The 24,324-nt window shown below is 47.1% G+C and overlaps 1 protein-coding gene across 1 annotated transcript in view; it reads left to right on the plus strand.

Moving 5' to 3' along the window:
• dync2h1 (dynein cytoplasmic 2 heavy chain 1) overlaps positions 1 to 24,324 on the plus strand; it is a 271,861-nt gene that overhangs the window by 151,741 nt on the left and 95,796 nt on the right. Inside the window, 6 exon segments of the mRNA XM_031795429.1 lie at positions 2,250 to 2,339; positions 13,398 to 13,463; positions 13,586 to 13,636; positions 13,736 to 13,813; positions 21,020 to 21,151; positions 24,230 to 24,302. Coding sequence (XP_031651289.1) covers positions 2,250 to 2,339; positions 13,398 to 13,463; positions 13,586 to 13,636; positions 13,736 to 13,813; positions 21,020 to 21,151; positions 24,230 to 24,302 — 490 coding nt within the window.

Raw genomic sequence — 24,324 nt, forward strand, 5'->3', positions numbered from 1 at the left:
AGAGACTGGAGAGGAGGGGGGAGTGGAGAGACTGGAGAGGAGGGGGAGTGGAGAGACTGGAGAGGAGGGGGAGTGGAGAGGAGGGGGAGAAGGGGGAGTGGAGAGGGGGGGAGTGGAGAGACTGGAGAGGAGGGGGAGTGGAGAGACTGGAGAGGGGGGAGTGGAGAGACTGGAGAGGAGGGGGGAGTGGAGAGACTGGAGAGGAGGGGGGAGTGGAGAGACTGGAGAGGAGGGGGAGTGGAGAGACTGGAGAGGAGGGGGAGTGGAGAGACTGGAGAGGAGGGGGAGTGGAGAGACTGGAGAGGAGGGGGGAGTGGAGAGACTGGAGAGGAGGGGGAGTGGAGAGACTGGAGAGGAGGGGGGAGTGGAGAGACTGGAGAGGAGGGGGGAGTGGAGCGACTGGAGAGGAGGGGGAGTGGAGAGACTGGAGAGGAGGGGGAGTGGAGAGACTGGAGAGGAGGGGGGAGTGGAGCGACTGGAGAGGAGGGGGAGTGGAGAGACTGGAGAGGAGGGGGGAGAGGAGGGGGAGTGGAGGGACTGGAGAGGAGGGGGAGTGGAGAGACTGGAGAGGAGGGGGGAGTGGAGAGACTGGAGAGGAGGGGTGGAGTGGAGAGACTGGAGAGGAGGGGGGATAGGGTGAGAGACTGGAGAGGAGGGGGGTGTGGAGAGACTGGAGAGCAGGGGGGAGTGGAGAGACTGGAGAGGAGGGGGGAGTGGAGAGACTGGAGAGGAGGGGGGAGTGGAGAGACTGGAGAGGAGGGGGGAGTGGAGAGACTGGAGAGGAGGGGGGATAGGGTGAGAGAGTTCTGCTACCTATCTTCCATGTTTTTAGCACATATAACTATCACTATTGGCCCATCCTCAACACATCAATAAATCACACTGCCGTGAAGGGTAAATATATCACACTGCCGTGAAGGGTAAATATATCACACTGCTGTGAAGGGTAAATATATCACAGTGCTGTGAAGGGTAAATATATCACAGTGCTGTGAAGGGTAAATATATCATAGTGCTGTGAAGGGTAAATATATCACAGTGCTGTGAAGGGTGAATATATCACAGTGCTGTGAAGGGTGAATATATCACAGTGCTGTGAAGGGTAAATATATCACACTGCTGTGAAGGGTAAATATATCACACTGCTGTGAAGGGTAAATATATCACACTGCTGTGAAGGGTAAATATATCACAGTGCCGTGAAGGGTAAATATATCACACTGCCGTGAAGGATAAATATATCACACTGCCGTGAAGGGTAAATATATCACACTGCCGTAAAGGGTAAATATATCATAGTGCTGTGAAGGGTAAATATATCACAGTGCTGTGAAGGGTAAATATATCACACTGCCGTAAAGGGTAAATATATCACACTGCCGTAAAGGGTAAATATATCACACTGCCGTAAAGGGTAAATATATCACAGTGGTGTGAAGGGTGAATATATCACAGTGCTGTGAAGGGTAACTATATCACAGTGCTGTGAAGGGTAAATATATCACAGTGCTGTGAAGGGTAAATATATCATAGTGCTGTGAAGGGTAAATATATCACAGTGCTGTGAAGTGTAAATCTATCACAGTGCTGTGAAGGGTAAATATATCACACTGCCGTAAAGGGTAAATATATCACACTGCCGTGAAGGGTAAATATATCACACTGCCGTAAAGGGTAAATATATCACAGTGCTGTGAAGGGTAAATATATCACAGTGTTGTGAAGGGTAAATATATCACAGTGCTGTGAAGGGTAAATATATCACACTGCCGTAAAGGGTAAATATATCACACTGCCGTAAAGTGTAAATATATCATAGTGCTGTGAAGGGTAAATATATCACAGTGCTGTGAAGGGTAAATATATCACAGTGCTGTGAAGGGTAAATATATCACAGTGCTGTGAAGGGTGAATATATCACAGTGCTGTGAAGGGTAAATATATCACAGTGCTGTGAAGGGTAAATATATCACAGTGCTGTGAAGGGTAAATATATCATAGTGCTGTGAAGGGTAAATATATCACAGTGCTGTGAAGGGTAAATATATCACAGTGCTGTGAAGGGTAAATATATCATAGTGCTGTGAAGAGTAAATATATCATAGTGCTGTGAAGGGTAAATATATCATAGTGCTGTGAAGGGTAAATATATCACAGTGCTGTGAAGGGTAAATAAATCACACTGCCGTGTGACTCGTTTGTTTTACAATGTAACTGACAGCTGTCATCCATCTATCACCCATCCCTAGGAGGCAGAGACTACGGAGGCCAGGATAGCAGCCCTGGAGGCCAGTCTGAAGAGCATGGTGTACGAATACGTCTGCCGCTCACTCTTCAAGGTCAGAACACACACATGCATACACTGCAGTCAAGGACAGGCGATGTACAGAATAAGGTGTCTGCTGGCAGGACAAACGTGTGTGTGTCACAGGAGGTTGGTGGCACCTTTATTGAGGATCATCATCAAACACATGGTTTCCAGGTGTTTGATGCCATTCCATTGCGCCGTTCCAAGACATTAATATGAACCGTCCTCCCCTCACCAGCCTCCGTGTGTGTGTGTGTGTGTGTGTGTGTGTGTGTGTGTGTGTGTGTGTGTGTGTGTGTGCGCGTGTGTGTGTCAGTCAATAGATATGGCTGGAGGACAGACAGTATCTGCATTAACCTCTCAGCTTAGGCCATCTGCTGCCATCCTCACATTAACATAGATGAAACACTGGATTACATTAACATGAGAGAGAGAGAGAGAGCGAGCTATGGTGATATCTGTTGGTTTGACAGGTTCCAGGTGTTGCTGCTGTCAGTCTTTCTTTTTCTCACTCCCTTCTGTCACTGGATCGGCAGTCCACACACAGATAGTGAAATAGTATCATAAAGGGAAGTTTAAGTAACCTATAATAACAGGCTTCCTCTGGTCAAGTAGTAATCTCTGGTGAATCACACCTGAAAAACTTAGTCTGATTAGTCAGGACTGGTGCTAGAGGACACTGGACCTCTGAAATGCCAGTGTGTGTGTGGAGAGCAGCAGCACTCTGCATGAGCATCACGTCGGAGCAGAGGGAATGCTGGGTAACGGCGGAGTGGAAAGGTCAGGCTTTGAGATGAGACGCTCTGAAGTTTTCCTTTTGTTCTCCAACACACACACACACACTCCATATATCCTATCAGAGACACACACACACACACAAACCCACAGCCACACACACACCATATATCCACCAGAGACACGAGAGTAAACAAAAGAGGCGTGTGTTTGAGTTTTTATTGGAGTTCTGAATACTTCATCTCCTCTAAGAGAAAGAAATGAGGCAGGAGGAGATAAAGACCTTTCCTGTCTAGTTAAAGACCTTTCCTACAGTTGAAGTCGGAAGTTTACATACACTTAGGTTGGAGTCATTAAAACTTGTTTTTCAACCACTCCACAAATTTCTTGTTAACTTCTTTGGGACTGGGGGGACAGTATTGAGTAGCTTGGATAAAAAGGTGCCCTGAGTAAACTGCCTGCTACTCAGTCCTAAAAGCTAGAATATGCATATAATTAGTAACTTTGGATAGAAAACACTCTGAAACTGTTTGAATGATGTCTGTGAGTATAACAGAACTCATATGGCAGGCAAAAACCTGAGAAAAAATCCAACCAGGAAGTGGAAAATCTGAGGTTTGTAGTTTTTCAAGTCTAAGGCTTCCACTAGATGTCAACAGTCTTTAGAACTTTGTTTGATGCTTCTACTCTGAAGCAGGGGGGAATGGGAGCTGAATGAGTCAGAGGTCTGCTAGAGTGCCATGAGCTGACCACGCGTGCTCAAGTGAGAGTTAGCTCTGTTCCATTGCATTTCTACAGACAAAGGAATTCCCCGGTTGAAACATTATTGAAGATTTATGTTCAAAACATCCTAAAGATTGATTCTATACTTCGTTTGACATGTTTCTACGAACTGTAATAAGAGTTTGCATCTGAACTTTCACCTGGACTTGCCCGCGTGTCGTGAGTTTGGATTGTGTATTAAACGCGCAAACAAAAAGGACATAAATTATAAATGATGTGGAACTGGGATTCCTGGGAGTGCATTCTGATGAAGATCATCAAAGGTAAGTGAATATTTATAATGCTATTTCTGACTTCTGTTGACTCCACAACATGGCAGATATCTGTATGGCTTGTTTGGTTGTCTGAGCGCTGTACTCAGATTATTGCATGGTGTGCTTTTTCGGTAAAGCTTTTTTGAAATCTGACACAGCGGTTGCATTAAGGAGAAGTGGATCTAAAATTCCATACATAACACTTGTATATCTTAGCAATGTTTATTATGAGTATTTCTGTAAATTGACGTGGCTCTCTGCAAAATCACCAGATGTTTTGGAACTACTGAACATAATGCCAATGTAAACTAAGATTTTTGGATATAAAAATGAACTTTATCAAACAAAACATACATGTATTGTGTAATATGAAGTCCTATGAGTGTCATCTGATGAAGATCATCAAAGGTTAGTGATTCATTTTATCTATATTTCTGCTTTTTGTGACTCCTCTCTTTGGCTGGAAAAATGGCTGTGTTTTTCTGTGACTAGGTACTGACCAAACATAATCGTTTGGTTTGCTTTCGTTGTAAAGCCTTTTTGAAATCGGACACTGTGGCTGGATTTACAAGACGTTTGTCTTTAAAATTGGTTAAAATACTTGTATGTTTGAGGAATTTTAATTATGGGATTTCTGTTCTTTTGAATTTGACGCCCTGCAATTTCACTGGCTGTTGTTTAGGTGGGACGCTTGCGTCCAGAATATCCCAGAGAGGTTTTAACAAACTATTATTTTTGCAAGTCGGGTAGGACATCTACTTTGTGCATGGCACAAGTCATTTTTCCAACAATTGTTTACAGACAGATTATTTCACTTATAATTCACTGTATCACAATTCCAGTGGGTCAGAAGTTTACATACACTAAGTTGACTGTGCCTTTAAAAAGCTTGGAAAATTCCAGAAAATTATGTCATGGCTTTAGAAGCTTCTAATAGGCTAATTGACATCATTTGAGTCAATTGGAGGTGTACCTGTGGATGTATTTCAAGGCCTACCTTCTAACTCGGTGCCTCTTTGCTTGACATCATGGGAAAATCAAAAGAAATCAGCCAAGACCTCAGAAAAATTATTGTAGACCTCCACAAGGCAGGTTCATCCTTGGGAGCAATTTCCAAACGCCTGAAGGTACCACATTCATCTGTACAAAGACGTGTTCTGTCTCCTAAAGATGAATGTACTTTGGAGGGAAAAGTGCAAATCAATCCTAGAACAACAGCAAAGGACCTTGTGCAGATGCTGGAGGAAACAGGTACAAAAGTATCTATATCCACAGTAAACAAGTCATATATCGACATAACCTGAAAGGCCCATCAGCAAGGAAGACGCCACTGCACATGGGGACAAAGATCGTAATTTTTGGAGAAATGTGCTCTGGTCTGATGAAACACAAATAGAACTGTTTGGCCATATTGACCATCGTTATGTTTGGAGGAAAAAGGGGGAGGCTTGCAAGCCGAAGAACACCATCCCAAACGTGAAGCACGGGGTGGCAGCATCATGTTGTGGGGGTGCTTTTCTGCAGGATAGACTGGTGAACTTCACATAATAGATGGCATCATGAGGAAGATAAATGATGTGGGTATAATGAACGAACATCTCAAAACATCAGTCAGAAAGTTAAAGCTTGGTCGCAAATGGGTCTTCCAAATAGACAATGACCCCAAGCATACATCCAAAGTTGTGCCAAATGCCTTAAAGACAACAAAGTCAAGGTATTGGAGTAGCTTTCACAAAGCCCTGATCTCAATCCTATAGAACATTTGTGGGCAGAACTGAAAAAGCGTGTTCAAGCAAGGAGGCCTACAAACCTGACTCAGTTACACCAGCTCTGTCAGGAGGAATGGTCCAAAATTCACCCAACTTATTGTGGGAAGCTTGTGGAAGGCTACCTGAAACGTTTGACCCAAGTTAAAGAATTGAATGGCAATGTTACCAAATACTAATTGAGTGTATGTAAACTTCTGACCCACTGGGAATGTGATGAAATAAATAAAAGCTGAAATAAATCATTCTCGCTTCTATTATTCTGACATTTCACATTCTTAAAATAAAGTGGTGATCCTAACTGACCTAATACAGGGAATTCTAACTAGGATTAAATGTCAGGAATTGTGAAAAACTGAGTTTAAATGTATTTGGCTAAGGTGTATGTAAACATCCGACTTCAACTGTATCTAGATAAAGAGATTAATGCTGACTGTGGGGACATGCATCGTTTCTTACTACTGTCGTGGATGGTATCATGAATGGTATCCTCTGACTTTGCAATGCTGTTATCACTGGTGTAAAGTATTTAAGTAAAAATACTTTAAAGTACTACTTAAGTATTTGGAGGGGAGGGGGGGGGGGGTCTGTACTTTACTATTCATATTTTGGACAACTTTTACTTCACTACATTCCTAAAGAAAATATTGTCATTTTACTCAATACATTTTCCCCGACACCCAAAAGTTACATTTAGAATGCTTAGCAGGACAGGAAATTATCTAATTCATGCACTTACCAAGAGAACATCCCTACTGCCTCTGATCTGGAGGACTCACTAAACACGCATGCTTTATTTGTAAATTATGTCTGAGTGTTGGAGCTTTCCCCTGGCTATCTGTAAATGTAAAGGTTGGGAGATCACAATTGTCAGTATTCAATGTCCATCGATGTCTGAGTACGTCGGGAGATGATGTGGGAACTGGCCACTAGGGGCAACGGTGAGCTCTGTTGCCGTCAAGTAGGTTTCGAATGGGGAGGGCTTCTGCCTCTGGTTTTAAAGGCTGCATGTTGGTATCAGCAATAGAAAGTTATTTTTCATGTTTTAGTTTCCCACACCTTAACCTTTCGGAATGAATGCTTAACCTTAAGAATTCGTAATTAATGCCTAAAGTTAACCTTAAACACTTTTGAAATGTGTCATTTGAGAGACGGGGATGAACATCTAATTGTGACGTGAGACTATGAGAGTTTGGAGAGAAAGCCGTCCCCTGGCCATAGTTTGATTGACAGTTCCATTTGAGGCAGAGTCTTCCCAGATCACCTCTAACTCAACAGCCACAAGGCCGCTCCCGAATCACTACCTCTCAGCCCAGCAACACAGACAACTCCACAGAGAACTATGTGTGTGTGTGTGTGTCTGAGACGTGTGTCTGTAGAGACTCTGTCCCTCTCTGTTTTAGTTCACACAGAGACCCACCAGGTAAGCAGTGTGCGTCTGTTCTTTCTAAATCTTTATTTAAACACGTCAGCACAGACGACAGACGACAGCTCTGACAGACCCACCCTACGTCATGTGACAAGGATGGTGAAGTTTTACTGGAAAGATCCCCTCAGACAAAACCTCAAGGTCACACCACAAAAGGGAATGTAAATAACAGACTTTACTTTCACTGAATACTGAATAAGGCACATGCAGTAGTGGTGTGTGGGTAAAATCACTGGGGAAGGCTCCCCAAAGCCATATTACAACCTACAGTATGTGTTGTGATAACTGCGTTGTTTGCGCTATAACCTGTTAGATAAGATGTCTTGACACGTTGATATATAGGCCTAAGGCCTAGACAATAAGAAGACACATTGGCATAATACATTCAACCACACCTTTGTTTCATCACAAAACCGGAGAGCAACCTCTGTCCGGTGAAGTCCACAAAGCATATTGCATGTCCAGTAACAGTTACATGACCTGCAGCGTGGTCAAGCAAGTTAATATTTCTGACATTTTCAGACCACTAAACAACTATTGATTTAGATCCACAGAATTACCACAAGTTGCAGGGCCAATTTTTCCTAGCTGGCTAGCTAGCCACCGGAAGACAACAACACAATGAGATGCAACAATTCAAGTGTATCTGTCAATGGCATATATGCTCTCAATGGGATTTGATAGGAGTGAAGCCAAATCCAAGCTGGCTTCTGTTGACACTTTTTCTCTTGTGCTGGGACCATTCCCAGGTTAGTCACTGTGGGGCTATCTGGGTTAGTCACTGTGGGGTAGTCACTGTGGGGCTATCTGGGTTAGTCACTGTGGGACTATCTGGGGCAGTCACTGTGGGACTATGTGGGGCAGTCACTGTGGGGTAGTCACTGTGGGGCTATCTGGGTTAGTCACTGTGGGGCTATCTGGGGCAGTCACTGTGGGGCTATCTGGGGCAGTCACTGTGGGGTTATCTGGGGTAGTCACTGTGGGGTAGTCACTGTGGGGTTATCTGGGGTAGTCACTGTGGGGTTGTCACTGTGGGGTTATCTGGGGTGGTCACTGTGGGGTAGTCACTGGGGCTATCTGGGGCAGTCACTGTGGGGTTATCTGGGGTAGTCACTGTGGGGTAGTCACTGTGAGGTTGTCACTGTGAGGTTATCTGGGGTAGTCACTGGGGTTATCTGGGGTAGTTATCTGGGGTAGTCACTGTGGGGTTATCTGGGGTAGTCACTGTGGGGTTATCTGGGGTAGTCACTGTGGGGTTATCTGGGGTAGTCACTGCGGGGTTATCTGGGGCAGTCACTGTGGGGTTATCTGGGGTAGTCACTGTGGGGTAGTCACTGTGGGGTTGTCACTGTGGGGTTATCTGGAGTAGTCACTGGGGTTATCTGGGGCAGTCACTGTGGGGTTATCTGGGGCAGTCACTGTGGGGTTATCTGGGGCAGTCACTGTGGGGTTATCTGGGGCAGTCACTGTGGGGTTATCTGGGGCAGTCACTGTGGGGTTATCTGGGGCAGTCACTGTGGGGTTATCTGGGGCAGTCACTGTGGGGTTGGTGTAGGACGTTGTATAGAACACTCAGCATTAGACCACTTAAAGGAAAACTCCAAAGTGTTATTTTGGTATTTGTTTCATTAGTCCATTGTTGAAATTGTCCCACAATGTTTTGCTTGTCATCCATTAAGATATGTAAATACAGAATTCATCATATGAAGCAAAACATGTTGGGACTATGTCTACATTGGACTAATGAAGCAAATACCAAAAGATTGTTTTTGGGTGGCGTTTTCCTTTAATTAGAGAGTGCATAGAGCTTTCACTCTTAATTGGGTCCAGGTGTGCGTGCGCTTGTGTGTGTTTTGGTTTTACTTTCCAGAAGTCCTCACAAGGATAGTAAAACAAGGAACATTCAGACAGGTGTGGACATTTTGCCGGTCACCACAAAGGAAGTGGCTATTTCAGGCTTAAGTGTTTGGTTTAGGGTTACAATTATTGTTAGGGTTAGGATAGTAAAACAAACATGAGTGTTTGTATAATAATTATAATAGTAATAATAGTTTGGTGGGTGCTTATATTTGTCCTGTTTCACACATGTGTATTGGAAATGTGTTTTTTGCATATCCCGCTCTCCCTGGGACTCTCTCGGAGAGTGGAGGCACAGTCAGGGTCTGCCATTATCAGCAGCGACCCTGGAGCAATTAGGGTTAAGGGCACATCGACAGATATTTCACCTTGTTCGCTCAGGGATTAGAATTGTCAACCTTTCGGTGACTAGCCCAACGCTGTGTGTTTGTTTGTTGCCTCCACTCTGCTGTGGTTGTGTGGTCATAGAGTGTGTGTCTATCTGACACTGTGACCCTGCCAGGTAAAGTGGGTGAATTCATTGGTTATATATGTTGTGTCTCTTTGAGAAAATTTGCTGTAAATGTTGTAGGGATGGAGTGGTTGAGGCTATGAAAGGTCATGTTGGTGGTACAGTTGATCTAATGTGTTTCTATGTTCCAGATAAAGCTGTGAGGGCTTACAGCTAATATCTGAGGTATGGTTGTCATGCTAAGTGTTGTGGTTCATCTGATGAGTCAGTGTTGATACTAATACTGATGGGTCAGATAGGGCTGAGCCTCAGTGTAGAAGCTGTTACTGAATAATTCATCCTCAGCTCAGAAAACAACCTGCGTTAGCAGTCCTAGCACTCCGTGTGTGTGTGTCTGCCATATAAATGTGTCTAAGCAGATTGCGAGGAATAGGATAGAGAGTGTGTGTGTGTGTGTGTTCAACAGGGTAGATAAATTAGAGATAGCAGTCGTGTGTGTGTGTGTGTGTGTGTGTGTGGCGACAGAAAAAGAGATAAATGTGAGAGTCCAGGTGGGTTTAGCTGGTGAGAATAAATGAATCCTTTGGGCTCCAAACCGCCTTGCTCCAGAATCTATCAGCGGGCTGTGTCATAAACGGCCCACCCTCAGCATTTATTAGCTGAGGGAATAGGGGATCCAATCTCTGTCTGTCTCTCTCTGTCTGTCTGTCTCTCTCTGTCTCCGTCTCTCTCTGTCTCCCCCCATTCATTACAAAGGACTTTATTGGCATGGGAAACATGCAGCACCTCCGACGGGTATTCAGACCCTTTGACTTTTTCCACAAGCGAAACATGTATTTCTATAAGTATTCAGCCCCTTTGCTATGAGAAAGAGCTCAGGTGCATCCTGTTTCCATTAATCATCCTTGAGATGTTTCTACAACTTGATTGGAGGCCACCTGTGGTAAATTATATTGATTGGACATGATTTGGAAAGGCACACAACTTTCTATATAAGGTTCCCCAGTTGACAGTACATGTCAGAGTGAAAACCAAGCTATGAGGTCGAAGGAATTGTCCGTAGTGCTCAGAAACAAGATTGTGTCGAGGCACAGATCTGGGGAAGTGTACCAGAAAATGACTGCAGCATTGAAGGTCCCCAACAACACAGTGGCCTCCATCATTCTTAAATGGAAGAAGTTTGTAACGACCAAAACTTTTCCTAGAGCTGGCTGCCCGGCCAAACTGAGCAATCAGGGGAGAAGGGCCTTGGTCAGGAAGGTGACCAAGAACCCGATGGTCGCTCTGACAGAGCTCTAGAGTTCCTCTGTGGAGATGGGAGAACCTTCCAGAAGGACAACCATCTCTGCAGCACTCCACCAATCAAGCCTTTATGGTAGAGTGGCCAGACAGAAGCCACTCCTCAGTAAAAGGCACATGACAGCCCGCTTGGAGTTTGCCAAAAGGCACCTAAATACTCTCAGACCATGAGAAACAAGATTCTCTGATCTGATGAAACCAAGATTCAACTCTTTGGACTGAATGCAAAGCGTCACGTCTGGAGGAAACCTGGTGCAATCTTTACGGTGAAGCATGGTGTTGGCAGCATCCTGCTAGACTGGGGTCGAAGGTTCACCTTCCAACAGGACAACGACCTTAAGCACACAGCCAACCCAATACAGGAAAAGCTTCAGGACAAGTCTCAGAATATCCTAGAGTGGCCCAACCAGAGCCCGGACATGAACCCGATTGAACATCTCTGGATAGACCTGAAAACAGCTGTGTAGGATCTGCAGAGAAGAATGGGAGAAACTCCCCAAATATAGATGTGCCAAGCTTGTAGCATCATACCCAAGAAGACTCGAGGCTGTAATTGCTGCCAAAAGTGCTTCAACAACGTCGTGTCTTTACTATCATTAACTGAAGACTTATAGTTTTTATCAAAGATTCTCTGTAATTAAGTATTACGCGATTAGACTGATTAATCATGTAACCGTAATTACTAGGAAGTCGGGGCACCAAGGAAAAATATTTTGATTACAAAGTTATCATTTCCTAAAATAACTTTTCAGATATTTTATCTGATCAATTAGTCTTCGAATGAATTAATAATTTACTTTACCTCACGTTAGTCTCATTCCAAACATTGTTGTAAATTGTTGGTTATCTGCACGAACCCAGTCTTCACTATGAGTCATCCATACATCAATTGTCTTAAATCATTTATTTATTACTAAGTAATTCACAGAAATGCATAATTATCTGGGTTAAGTTACTTAAAAATCATAATGTGATTTTCTGGATTTTTGTTTTAGATTCCGTCTCTTACAGTTGAAGTGTACCTATGATAAAAATTACAGACCTCTACATGCTTTGTAAGTAGGAAACCTGCAAAATCGGCAGTGTTATCAAATAGTTCTCCCCACTGTATGTCTTGTTTCCTGAATTGTGTCACATATTAGGGAAGATGCCAGACTTGAGGATAATGCTGAAGAGTTTAAGAATAGCCTATTTGAATTTGTGGTCTGTGTATTTTATCACTTCATTTAGGATACCATCAACACCACAGGCCTTTTTGGGTCGAAGGGTTTGTATTTTGTCCTGTGGCTCATCCAATGTAGTTGGAGTATCAAGTGGGTTAAGGTAGTCTTTAATAGCTGAGTAAATTATCATGTATGCTGAACAGAAATATAAACGCAACATGCAACAATTTCAAAGATTTTACTGAGTTCCAGTTACTGAGTTACATATATTAAATCAATGTAAATACATTCATTGGGCCCTAATCTATGGATTTCACATGACTGACCAATCAGAACGAGTTTTTCCCCACAAAAGGGGGACAGAAATACTCCTCTGTTTCATCAGCTGTCCGGGTGGCTTGTCTCATGATCATGCAGGTAAAGAAGCCAGATGTGAGGTCCTGGGCTGGATGTGAGGTTCTGGGCTGGATGTGAGGTTCTGGGCTGGATGTGAGGTCCTGGGCTGGATGTGAGGTTCTGGGCTGGATGTGAGGTTCTGGGCTGGATGTGAGGTCCTGGGCTGGATGTGAGGTTCTGGGCTGGATGTGAGGTTCTGGGCTGGATGTGAGGTTCTGGGCTGGATGTGAGGTTCTGGGCTGGATGTGAGGTCCTGGGCTGGATGTGAGGTCCTGGGCTGGATGTGAGGTTCTGGGCTGGATGTGAGGTTCTGGGCTGGATGTGAGGTTCTGGGCTGGATGTGAGGTTCTGGGCTGGATGTGAGGTCCTGGGCTGGATGTGAGGTCCTGGGCTGGATGTGAGGTCCTGGGCTGGATGTGAGGTCCTGGGATGGATGTGAGGTCTTGGGCTGGCGTGGTTACAGCTAGTCTGCAGTTGTGAGGCCCATTGGAGGTTCTGCCAAATTCTTCAAAACAACGTTGTAGGCAGCTTGTGGTAGAGAAATGAACATTCAATTCTCTGACAACAGTTCTGGTGGACATTCTTGCATTCAGCATGCCAATTGTGCGCTCCCTAAAAATTGAGACATCTGTGTTATTGTGTTGTGTGACAAAACTGAACATTTAAGATTAGCCTTTTATTGTGCCCAGCACAATATGCACATGTATAATGAGCATGCTGTTTATTCAGCTTCTTGATATGCCACACCTGTCAGGGATCTTTTTGTAAAAACATGCTGAAAAATTCAAGCGCTCATCTGCTCATGACCTGTCTTTCTCTCTCCCTGACCTGTCTCTCGCTTTCTCTCACTCTCTCTCTGACTCCTCACTCTCTCTGACTCCTCACTCTCTCTCTGACTCTTCTTTCTCTCTCTCCCCCTCCCTCCCCCTCTTTCTCTCTCTGTCCTTCCTCTGCAGGCTGACCAGCTGATGTTTGCCATGCACTTTGTCAGAGGGATGCACCCAGACCTCTTCCAAGAGAATGTAAGTTATAACCATTCATAACATGATCATTATCAGACATAGGCTTTTCCTCTTCAGTCAGGAAGTCCTGTCCATCATCTCCTATTCATCTTAATGCTGTTGTCTCTCTGCTTCCACGACAGGAGTGGGACGCCTTCACTGGCCTTGTAGTAGGGGATATGGTGAGAAAGGCGGTACGTACAACAGTGTGTGTGTCCCAAACACACTCTCTGTCTCATTCACCTCATCTCTCTTATCACAGTTGAACTGATCTTCTATTTTTCCACCTACAGGATACCCAGAAATCTTTGCAGGAGCAGATTCCTTCCTGGATCGATCAAGAGAGACTTGGAGCTGTAGCCATGTTCAAGGTTCGTATAACTGTTCTAGGTTCGTACACTGAGCGTACAAAACACCTTCCTAATATTGAGTTGCACCCCCCTTTGCCCTCAACAGCCTCAATTCGTCAGGGCATGGACTCTACAAGGTGTCGAAAGCGTTCCACAGGGATGCTGGCCCATGTTGACTCCAATGCTTCCCAAAGTTGTATCAAGTTGACTGGATGTCCTTTGGGTGGTGGATCATTCTTCATACACATGGGAAACTGTTGAGCGTGACAAACCCAGCAGCGTTGCAGTTCTTGACACAAACCTGTGTCCCTGGCACTTATTACCATACCCCGTTCAAAGGCACTTAAATCTTTTTGTATTGCCCATTCACCCTCTGAATGACACACATACATACACAATCCATGTCTCAATTGTCTCAAGGCTTAAAAATCCTTCTTTAACCTGTCTCCTTCCCTTCATCTACACTGATTGAAGAGGATTTAACAAGTAACATCAATAAGGGATCATATCTTTCACCTGGATCCACCTGGATCCACCTGGTCAGTCTGTGTCATGGAAAGTGTTCTTAATGTTTTGTATAGTCAGTGTATATAAACTCAAATAAAGAAACGTCCTCTCACTGTCAACTGTGTTTATTTTCAGCAAACTTCACATGTGTAAATATTTGTATGAACATAACAAGATTCAACAACTGAGACATAAACTGAACAAGTTCTACAGACAGGGATCTGGTTCCAAGATGGCGTAGCAGTAAGTCGTCCTGTCGTGTCGTGTCCCTGTATATTTAGTTTATTTTGCGTTTTTTACATATTTTGCGTTTTTTACATAGCTATCCCTTTAAAAACATTTTGCTAAACCTAAGCTTCCAAATACTCTCCTGCTACCCGCCTCACCCAATGTAGCTATTTTTCCTAAAGTATTTATATTTACTTCGGAACCCCTCAACTGAAGCTAGCCAGCTAACCACCAGCTATGCTAGCGGTCTTCAGCTAACACCGGTCTTCAGCTAACCTGTAGTTCGGAAAGCTCTCGCCAGTTCGAACAACGCGACTCTAACCAGAGCATAACGGACCTATTTATTTTTCAACCCCGGATTCATCCCCGGATTCCCACCGCAAACGGAACATTTTTCAGCTGGATTTTTCAGCTGGATCTTCACAACTAGCTATCTAGCTAAACCCGGATGATTACCCCTGGCTAGCGTTTCCACCCACTTAGCTTGAAGCTAGCCCGGCCTGCGCTACCACCGTAGCATACTCCTGAGCTACAATACCCGGGCCCACGACCGGTCTATCGATGTCACCGCATGAAGAGGAATAAACAGACTCACCCCATCGCGACGTCCCCCAAAGGCTAACTCTCTAGCCCTCGCTATCTCCCTGCTTGCTAATTCGGCCTGCTAACTGCTAGCTTGTCCAGCTCCGGTCCGCTAACTGCTACCTTGTCTAGCCCGGGCCTACAAACTGTTAGCTTGTTAGCATAGGCCTGCTAACCGCCTGAATCGCCGCGTCCCAAACGCTCACCGGACCCATATTTACTTTCTATCTCTTTTGACTTTTAATTTGTTTATACCTTCCGGAAACCTGCCTCACCCAATGTGATACGGAATCGCTATTATTTATTTTTATTTTTAGAACACACTCAAGAACCTCCAGAAGCTAACCAGCTAACTAGCTACAAGCTATTTAGTCATTGTTAGTTTTTTTTAACCTGGATAACACTCGCCAGTCCAGCTTCCCTGCCCCATCCACCGCTGCCCCCTGGACACTGATCTCTTGGCTACATAGCTGATGCACGCTGGACTGTCCATTAATCACGGTACTCCATTCCGCTTGGTTGTTTTATCTGTTGGCCCCGTTGCCTAGTCTACGCCATTTTACCTGCTGTTGTTGTGCTAGCTGATTAGCTGTTGTCTCACCTACTGTTTTAGCTAGCTTTCCCAATTCAACACCTGTGATTACTGTATGCCTCGCTGTATGTCTCTCTCAAATGTCAATATGCCTTGTATACTGTTGTTCAGGTTAGTTATCATTGTTTTAGTTCACAATGGAGCCCCTAGTTCCACTCTTCATACCCCTGATAACTCCTTTGTCCCACCTCCCACACATGCGGTGACCTCACCCATTACTACCAGCATGTCCAGAGATACAACCTCTCTCATCATCACCCAGTGCCTGGGCTTACCTCCGCTGTACCCGCACCCCACCATACCCCTGTCTGCGCATTATGCCCTGAATATATTCTACCATGCCCAGAAACCTGCTCCTCTTATTCTCTGTCCCCAACGCTCTAGGCGACCAGTTTTGATAGCCTTTAGCCGCACCCTCATACTACTCCTTCTCTGTTCCGCGGCTGATGTGGAGGTAAACCCAGGCCCTGCATGTCCCCAGGCACCCTCATTTGTTGACTTCTGTGATCGAAAAAGCCTTGGTTTCATGCATGTCAACATCAGAAGCCTCCTCCCTAAGTTTGTCTTACTCACTGCTTTAGCACACTCTGCTAACCCTGATGTCCTTGCTGTGTCTGGATCCTGGCTCAGGAAGGCCACCAAAAATTCAGAGATCTCCATACCCAACTATAACATCTTCCGTCAAGATAGAACTGCCAAAGGGGGAGGAGTTGCAGTTAACTGCAGAGATAGCCTGCAAAGTAATGTCATACTTTCCAGGTCCATACCCAAACAGTTCGAACTACTAATTTTGAAAATTACTCTCTCCAGAAATAAGTCTCTCACGGTTGCCGCCTGCTACCGACCCCCCTCAGCTCCCAGCTGTGCCCTGGACACCATTTTCGAATTGATCGCCCCCCATCTATCTTCAGAGTTTGTTCTGTTGGGTGACCTAAACTGGGATATGCTTAACACCCCGCCAGTCCTACAATCTAAGCTAGATGCCCTCAATCTCACACAAATCATCAAGGAACCCACCAGGTACAACCCTAACTCTGTAAACAAGGGCACCCTCATAGACGTCATCCTGACCAACTGGCCCTCCAAATACACCTCCGCTGTCTTCAACCAGGATCTCAGCGATCACTGCCTCATTGCCTGTATCCGCTACGGAGCCGCAGTCAAACGACCACCCCTCATCACTGTCAAACGCTCCCTAAAACACTTCTGTGAGCAGGCCTTTCTAATCGACCTGGCCCGGGTATCCTGGAAGGACATTGACCTCATCCCGTCAGTTGAGGATGCCTGGTCATTCTTTAAAAGTAACTTCCTCACCATTTTAGATAAGCATGCTCCGTTCAAAAAATGCAGAACTAAGAACAGATACAGCCCTTGGTTCACCCCAGACCTGACTGCCCTCAACCAGCACAAAAACATCCTGTGGCGGACTGCAATAGCATCGAATAGTCCCCGTGATATGCAACTGTTCAGGGAAGTCCGGAACCAATTGACGCAGTCAGTCAGGAAAGCTAAGGCCAGCTTCTTCAGGCAGAAGTTTGCATCCTGTAGCTCCAACTCCAAAAAGTTCTGGGACACTGTGAAGTCCATGGAGAACAAGAGCACCTCCTCCCAGCTGCCCACTGCACTGAGGCTAGGTAACACGGTCACCACTGATAAATCCATGATTATCGAAAACTTCAATAAGCATTTCTCAACGGCTGGCCATGCCTTCCGCCTGGCTACTTCAACCTCGGCCAACAGCTCCGCCCCCCCCGTAGCTCCTCGCCCAAGCCTCTCCAGGTTCTCCTTTACCCAAATCCAGATAGCAGATGTTCTGAAAGAGCTGCAAAACCTGGACCCGTACAAATCAGCTGGGCTTGACAATCTGGACCCTCTATTTCTGAAACTATCTGCCACCATTGTCGCAACCCCTATTACCAGCCTGTTCAACCTCTCTTTCATCTCGTCTGAGATCCCCAAGGATTGGAAAGCTGCCGCAGTCATCCCCCTCTTCAAAGGGGGAGACACCCTGGACCCAAACTGTTACAGACCTATATCCATCCTGCCCTGCCTATCTAAGGTCTTCGAAAGCCAAGTCAACAAACAGGTCACTGACCATCTCGAATCCCACCGTACCTTCTCCGCTGTGCAATCTGGTTTCCGAGCCGGTCATGGGTGCACCTCAGCTACACTCAAGGTACTAAACGATATCATAACCGCCATCGATAAAAGACAGTACTGTGCAGCCGTCTTCATCGACCTTGCCAAGGCTTTCGACTCTGTCAATCACCATATTCTTATCGGCAGACTCAGTAGCCTCGTTTTTTTCGGATGACTGCCTTGCCTGGTTCACCAATTACTTTGCAGACAGAGTTCAGTGTGTCAAATTGGAGGGCATGCTGTCCGGTCCTCTGGCAGTCTCTATGGGGGTGCCACAGGGTTCAATTCTCGGGCCGACTCTTTTCTCTGTGTATATCAATGATGTTGCTCTTGCTGCGGGCGATTCCCTGATCCACCTCTACGCAGACGACACCATTCTATATACTTTCGGCCCGTCTTTGGACACTGTGCTATCTAACCTCCAAACAAGCTTCAATGCCATACAACACTCCTTCCGTGGCCTCCAACTGCTCTTAAACGCTAGTAAAACCAAATGCATGCTTTTCAACCGGTCGCTGCCTGCACCTGCATGCCCGACTAGCATCACCACCCTGGATGGTTCCGACCTAGAATATGTGGACGTCTATAAGTACCTAGGTGTCTGGCTAGACTGCAAACTCTCCTTCCAGACTCATATCAAACATCTCCAATCGAAAATCAAATCAAGAGTCGGATTTCTATTCCGCAACAAAGCCTCCTTCACTCACGCCGCCAAGCTTACCCTAGTAAAACTGACTATCCTACCGATCCTCGACTTCGGCGATGTCATCTACAAAATGGCTTCCAACACTCTACTCAGCAAACTGGATGCAGTTTATCACAGTGCCATCCGTTTTGTCACTAAAGCACCTTATACCACCCACCACTGCGACTTGTATGCTCTAGTCGGCTGGCCCTCGCTACATATTCGTCGCCAGACCCACTGGCTCCAAGTCATCTACAAGTCCATGCTAGGTAAAGCTCCGCCTTATCTCAGCTCACTGGTCACGATGGCAACACCCATCCGTAGCACGCGCTCCAGCAGGTGTATCTCACTGATCATCCCTAAAGCCAACACCTCATTTGGCCGCCTTTCGTTCCAGTACTCTGCTGCCTGTGACTGGAACGAATTGCAAAAATCGCTGAAGTTGGAGACTTTTATCTCCCTCACCAACTTCAAACATCAGCTATCTGAGCAGCTAACCGATCGCTGCAGCTGTACATAGTCTATTGGTAAATAGCCCACCCTTTTCACCTACCTCACCCCCATACTGTTTTTATTTATTTACTTTTCTGCTCTTCTGCACACCAATATCTCTACCTGTACATGACCATCTGATCATTTATCACTCCAGTGTTAATCTGCAAAATTGTAATTATTTTCCTACCTCCTCATGCCTTTTGCACACATTGTATATAGACCCCCCCTTTGTTTTCTACTGTGTTATTGACTTGTTAATTGTTTACTCCATGTGTAACTCTTTGTTGTATGCTCACACTGCTATGCTTTATCTTGGCCAGGTCGCAGTTGCAAATGAGAACTTGTTCTCAACTAGCCTACCTGGTTAAATAAAGGTGTTCTCAACTAGCCTACCTGGTTAAATAAAGGTGTTCTCAACTAGCCTACCTGGTTAAATAAAGGTGTTCTCAACTAGCCTACCTGGTTAAATAAAGGTGTTCTCAACTAGCCTACCTGGTTAAATAAAGGTGTTCTCAACTAGCCTACCTGGTTAAATAAAGGTGAAATAAAAAATATAAAATAAATAAATGTGACTGACAGAAATGGAATAATGTGTCCCTGAACAAGGGGGGGGGGGGGGGGGGGGTAAAATCAGAAGTAACAGTCAGTATCTGGTGTGGCCACCAGCTGCATTAAGTACTGCAGTGCATCTCCTCCTCATTGGACTGCACCAGATTTGCCAGTTCTTGCTGTGAGATGTTACCCCACTCTTCCATCAAGGCACCTGCAAGTTCCCGGACATTTCTGGGGGGAATGGCCCTAGCCCTCACCCTCCGATCCAACAGGTCCCAGACGTGCTCAGTGTGATTGAGATCCGGGCTCTTCGCTGGCCATGGCAGAACACTGACATTCCTGTCTTGCAGGAAATCACGCACAGAACGAGCAGTATGGCTGGTGGCATTGTCATGCTTGAGGGTCATATCAGGATGAGCCTGCAGGAAGGGTACCACATGAGGGAGGAGGATGTCTTCCCTGTAACGCACAGCGTTGAGATTGCCTGCAATGACAACAAGTTCACTCCGATGATGCTGTGACACACCGCCCCAGACCATGACAGACCTTGCACCTCCAAATCGATCCCGCTCCAGGGTACAGTCCTCGGTGTAACGCTCATTCCTTCGATGATAAACGCGAATACGACCATCACCCCTGGTGAGACAAAACCGCAACTCGTCAGTGAAGAGCACTTTCTGCCAGCCCTGTCTGGTCCAGCGACGGTGGGTTTGTGCCCATAGGCAACGTTGTTTCCGGTGATGTCTGATGAGGACCTGCCTTACAACAGCCCTACAAGCCTTCAGTCCAGCCTCTCTCAGCCTATTGCGGACAGTCTGAGCACTGATGGAGGCATTGTGTGTTCCTGGTGTAACTCGTGCAGTCGTTGCCATCCTGTACCTGTCCCGCAGGTGTGATGTTCAGATGCACCGATCCTGTGCACGTGGTGTTACACGTGGTCTGCCAGCGCTGTCTTAGGCGTCTCACAGTACGGATATTGCAATGTACTGCCCTGGCCACATCTGCAGTCCTCATGCCTCCTTGCAGCATGCTGAAGGCATGTTCACGCAGATGAGCAGGGACCCTGGGCATCTTTCTTTTGGTGTTTTTCAGAGTCAGTAGAAAGGCCTCTTTAGTGTCCTAGGTTTTCATAACTGTGACCTTAACTGCCTACCGTCTGTTAGCTGTTAGTGTCTTAATGACCGTTCCACAGGTGCGTGTTCATTAATAGAACAAGCATGAGGCACAGTGTTTAAACCCTTTACAATGAAGATATGTGAAGTTATTTGGATTTTTACTAATTATCTTTGAAAGACAGGGTCCTGAAAAGGGGGACGTTTCTTTTTTTGCTGAGTTTACCATGTTCAAGGTTTGTATACATACATTCACACTGTGAAAGGAGACTCTCTTTGGCTTTTTAGCTTTGTCCTTTCATTCCATCCCTCTTTTCTCCACTCTTCTGATGTAGAGTACATTCCCAGGCCTGTACCAGTCTCTGTGTCTGAGTGACTCGGATCTCTGGCTCTCCTTCTCACGGAGCTCCAACTGTGAACAGGAAGTCCCGCCCTCCATCGCCAAGAAGATCAAACCATTCCAGCAGGTTAGGTGTCAATCACTGATTAACATGAGTAAATCCTTGTTTCACACTGATACATAATCAATTGTCCTTTATGTTTAGTTATTTACAGGATAAGCTCTCTTTACAGTGCTCCCAGATTGAGGCATTTCCTACTCACTCATTTTCCCCTCTTCTCATGTCCCCCCTCTTCTCCCGTCTCCTCTTCTCCCCTCTCCTCTTCTCCCGTCTCCCCTCTCCTCTTCTCTCCTCTCCTCTTCTCCCCGTCTCCCCTCTCCTCTTCTCCCATCTCTCCTCTTCTCCCATCTCTCCTCTTCTCCCATCTCTCCTCTTCTCCCATCTCTCCTCTTCTCTCCTCCCCTCTCCTCTTCTCTTCTCCCCTCTCCTCTTCTCCTGTCTTCCCTCTCCTCTTCTCCCGTCTCCCCTCTCCTCTTCTCCCCTCTCCTCTTCTCCCCTCTCCTCTCCTCTTCTCACGTCTCCCCTCTCCTCTTCTCCCCTCTTCTCTCCTCCCCTCTCCTCTTCTCCCCTCTCCTCTCCTCTCCTCCCCTCTTCTCTCCTCCCCTCTCCTCTTCTCCCCTCTCCTCTTCTCCTGTCTCCCCTCACCTCTTCTCCCGTCTCCCCTCTCCTCTTCTCCCGTCCCCCCTCTTTTCCCCTCTCCTCTTCTCACGTCTCTCCTCTCCTCTTCTCCCTTCTCCTCTTCTCACGTCTCCCCTCTCCTCTTCTCCCTTCTCCGCTTCTCACGTCTCCCCTCTCCTCTTCTCCCCTCTCCTCTTCTCACGTCTCCCCTCTCCTCTTCTCCCCTCTCCTCTTCTCCCTCTTCTCTCCTCCCCTCTCCTCTTCTCCCCTCTCCTCTCCTCTCCTCCCCTCTTCTCTCCTCCCCTCTCCTCTTCTCCCCTCTCCTCTTCTCCTGTCTCCCCTCACCTCTTCTCCCGTCTCCCCTATCCTCTTCTCCCGTCCCCCCTCTTTTCCCCTCTCCTCTTCTCACGTCTCCCCTCTCCTCTTCTCCCTTCTCCCCTCTCCTCTTCTCACGTCTCCCCAGTCCTCTTCTCCCCTCTCCTCTTCTCCCCTCCCCTCTCCTCTTCTCCCCTCTCCTCTTCTCTTCTCCCATCTCCCATCTTCTCCCTCCTCTCCTCTTCTCCCTTCTCCCTCTCCTCTTCTCCCTTCTCCTCTTCTCACGTCTCCCCAGTCCTCTTCTCACGTCTCCCCAGTCCTCTTCTCCCGTCTCCTCAGTCCTCTTCTCCCGTCTCCTCAGTCCTCTTCTCCCGTCTCCTCTTCTCCCCTCTCCTCTTTTCCCCTCTCCTCTTCTCACTTCTCCCCTCTCCTCTTCTCACCTCTCCTCTTCTCCCCTCTCCTCTTCTCCCCTCTCCTCTTCTCACTTCTCCCCTCTCCTCTTCTCACATCTCCTCTCCTCTTCTCCCTTCTCCTCTTCTCCCTTCTCCTCTTCTCACGTCTCCCTTCTCCTCTTCTCACGTCTCCCCTCTCCTCTTCTCCCTTCTCCTCTTCTCACGTCTCCCCTCTCCTCTTCTCCCTTCTCCTCTTCTCACATCTCCCCTCTCCTCTTCTCCCCTCTCCTCTTCTCCCTTCTCCCCTCTCCTCTTCTCACATCTCCCCTCTCCTCTTCTCTCCCCTCTCCTCTTCTCCCTTCTCCTCTCCTCTCCTCTTCTCACGTCTCCCCTCTCCTCTTCTCCCTTCTCCCCTCTCCTCTTCTCAACGTCTCCCCAGTCCTCTTCTCCCCTCTCCTCTTCTCCCCTCTCCTCTTCTCCCTTCTCCCCTCTCCTCTTCTCACGTCTCCCTCTCCTCTTCTCCCTTCTCCCCTCTCCTCTTCTCACGTCTCCCCAGTCCTCTTCTCCCCTCTCCTCTTCCCTCCCCTCTCCTCTTCTCCCCCTCCCCTCTCCTCTTCTCCCCTCTCCCTCTTCTTCTTCTCCCGTCTCCCATCTTCTCCCTTCTCCCTCTCCTTTTCTTCCTTCTCCCCTCTCCTCTTCTCCCTTCTCCCTCTCCTCTTCTCACGTCTCCTCTTCTCCCTTCTCCTCTTCTCACGTCTCCCCTCTCCTCTTCTCTCCTCTTCTCCCTTCTCCCCTCTCCTCTTCTCACGTCTCCCCTCTCCTCTTCTCCCCTCTCCTCTTCTCACTTCTCCCCTATCCTCTTCTCACATCTCCTCTCCTCTTCTCACTTCTCCTATTCTCCCTTCTCCTCTTCTCACGTCTCCCCTCTCCTCTTCTCCCTTCTCCTCTTCTCACGTCTCCCCTCTCCTCTTCTCACGTCTCCCCTCTCCTCTTCTCCCTTCTCCCCTCTCCTCTTCTCACGTCTCCCCTCTCCTCTTCTCCCCTCTCCTCTTCTCACGTCTCCCCTCTCCTCTTCTCACGTCTCCCCTCTCCTCTTCTCCCGTCTCCCCTCTCCTCTTCTCCCGTCTCCCCTCTCCTCTTCTCCCCTCTCCTCTTCTCCCCTCTCCTCTTCTCACGTCTCTTCTTTCACGTCTCCCCTCTCCTCTTCTCCTGTCTCCTCTCCTCTTCTCACGTCTCCCCTCTCCTCTTCTCCCCTCTTCTCTTCTCCCCTCTCCTCTTCTCTTCTCCCCTCTCCTCTCCTCTTCTCCCCTCTCCTCTTCTCCCATCTCCCCTCTCCTCTTCTCCCTTCTCCCCTCTCCTCTTCTCCCCTCTCCTCTTCTCCCTTCTCCCTCTCCTCTTCTCACGTCTCCCCAGTCCTCATCTCCCCTCTCCTCTTCTCACGTCTCCTCTTCTCACGTCTCCCCTCTTCTCTTCTCACGTCTCCCCAGTCCTCTTCTCCCCTCTCCTCTTCTCACATCTCCCCTCTCCTCTTCTCACATCTTCTCTCCTCTCCCCTTCTCCCGTCTCCTCTCCTCTTCTCACATCTTCTCTCCTCTCCCCTTCTCCCGTCTCCTCTCCTCTTCTCACATCTCCTCTCCTCTTCTTCCCGTCTCCTCTCCTCTTCTCCCGTCTCCTCTCCTCTTCTCCCCTCTCCTCTTCTCCCCTCTCCTCTCCTCCCGTCTCCCCTCTTCTCACGTCTCCCCTCTCCTCTCCTCCCGTCTCTCCTCTCCTCCCGTCTCCCCTCTTCTCACGTCTCCCCTCTCCCTCTTTCTCCTTGCAGGTGCTGTTGGTTCAGGCCATCAGGCCAGATAGACTGCAGAGTGCCATGGCTGCCTTCACCTCGCAGGCCCTGGGTGAGTGTGAGTGTGTGTGTGA

The sequence above is a fragment of the Oncorhynchus kisutch genome, linkage group LG18 (assembly GCF_002021735.2).
Source record: "Oncorhynchus kisutch isolate 150728-3 linkage group LG18, Okis_V2, whole genome shotgun sequence".
Lineage (NCBI taxonomy): Eukaryota > Metazoa > Chordata > Actinopteri > Salmoniformes > Salmonidae > Oncorhynchus > Oncorhynchus kisutch.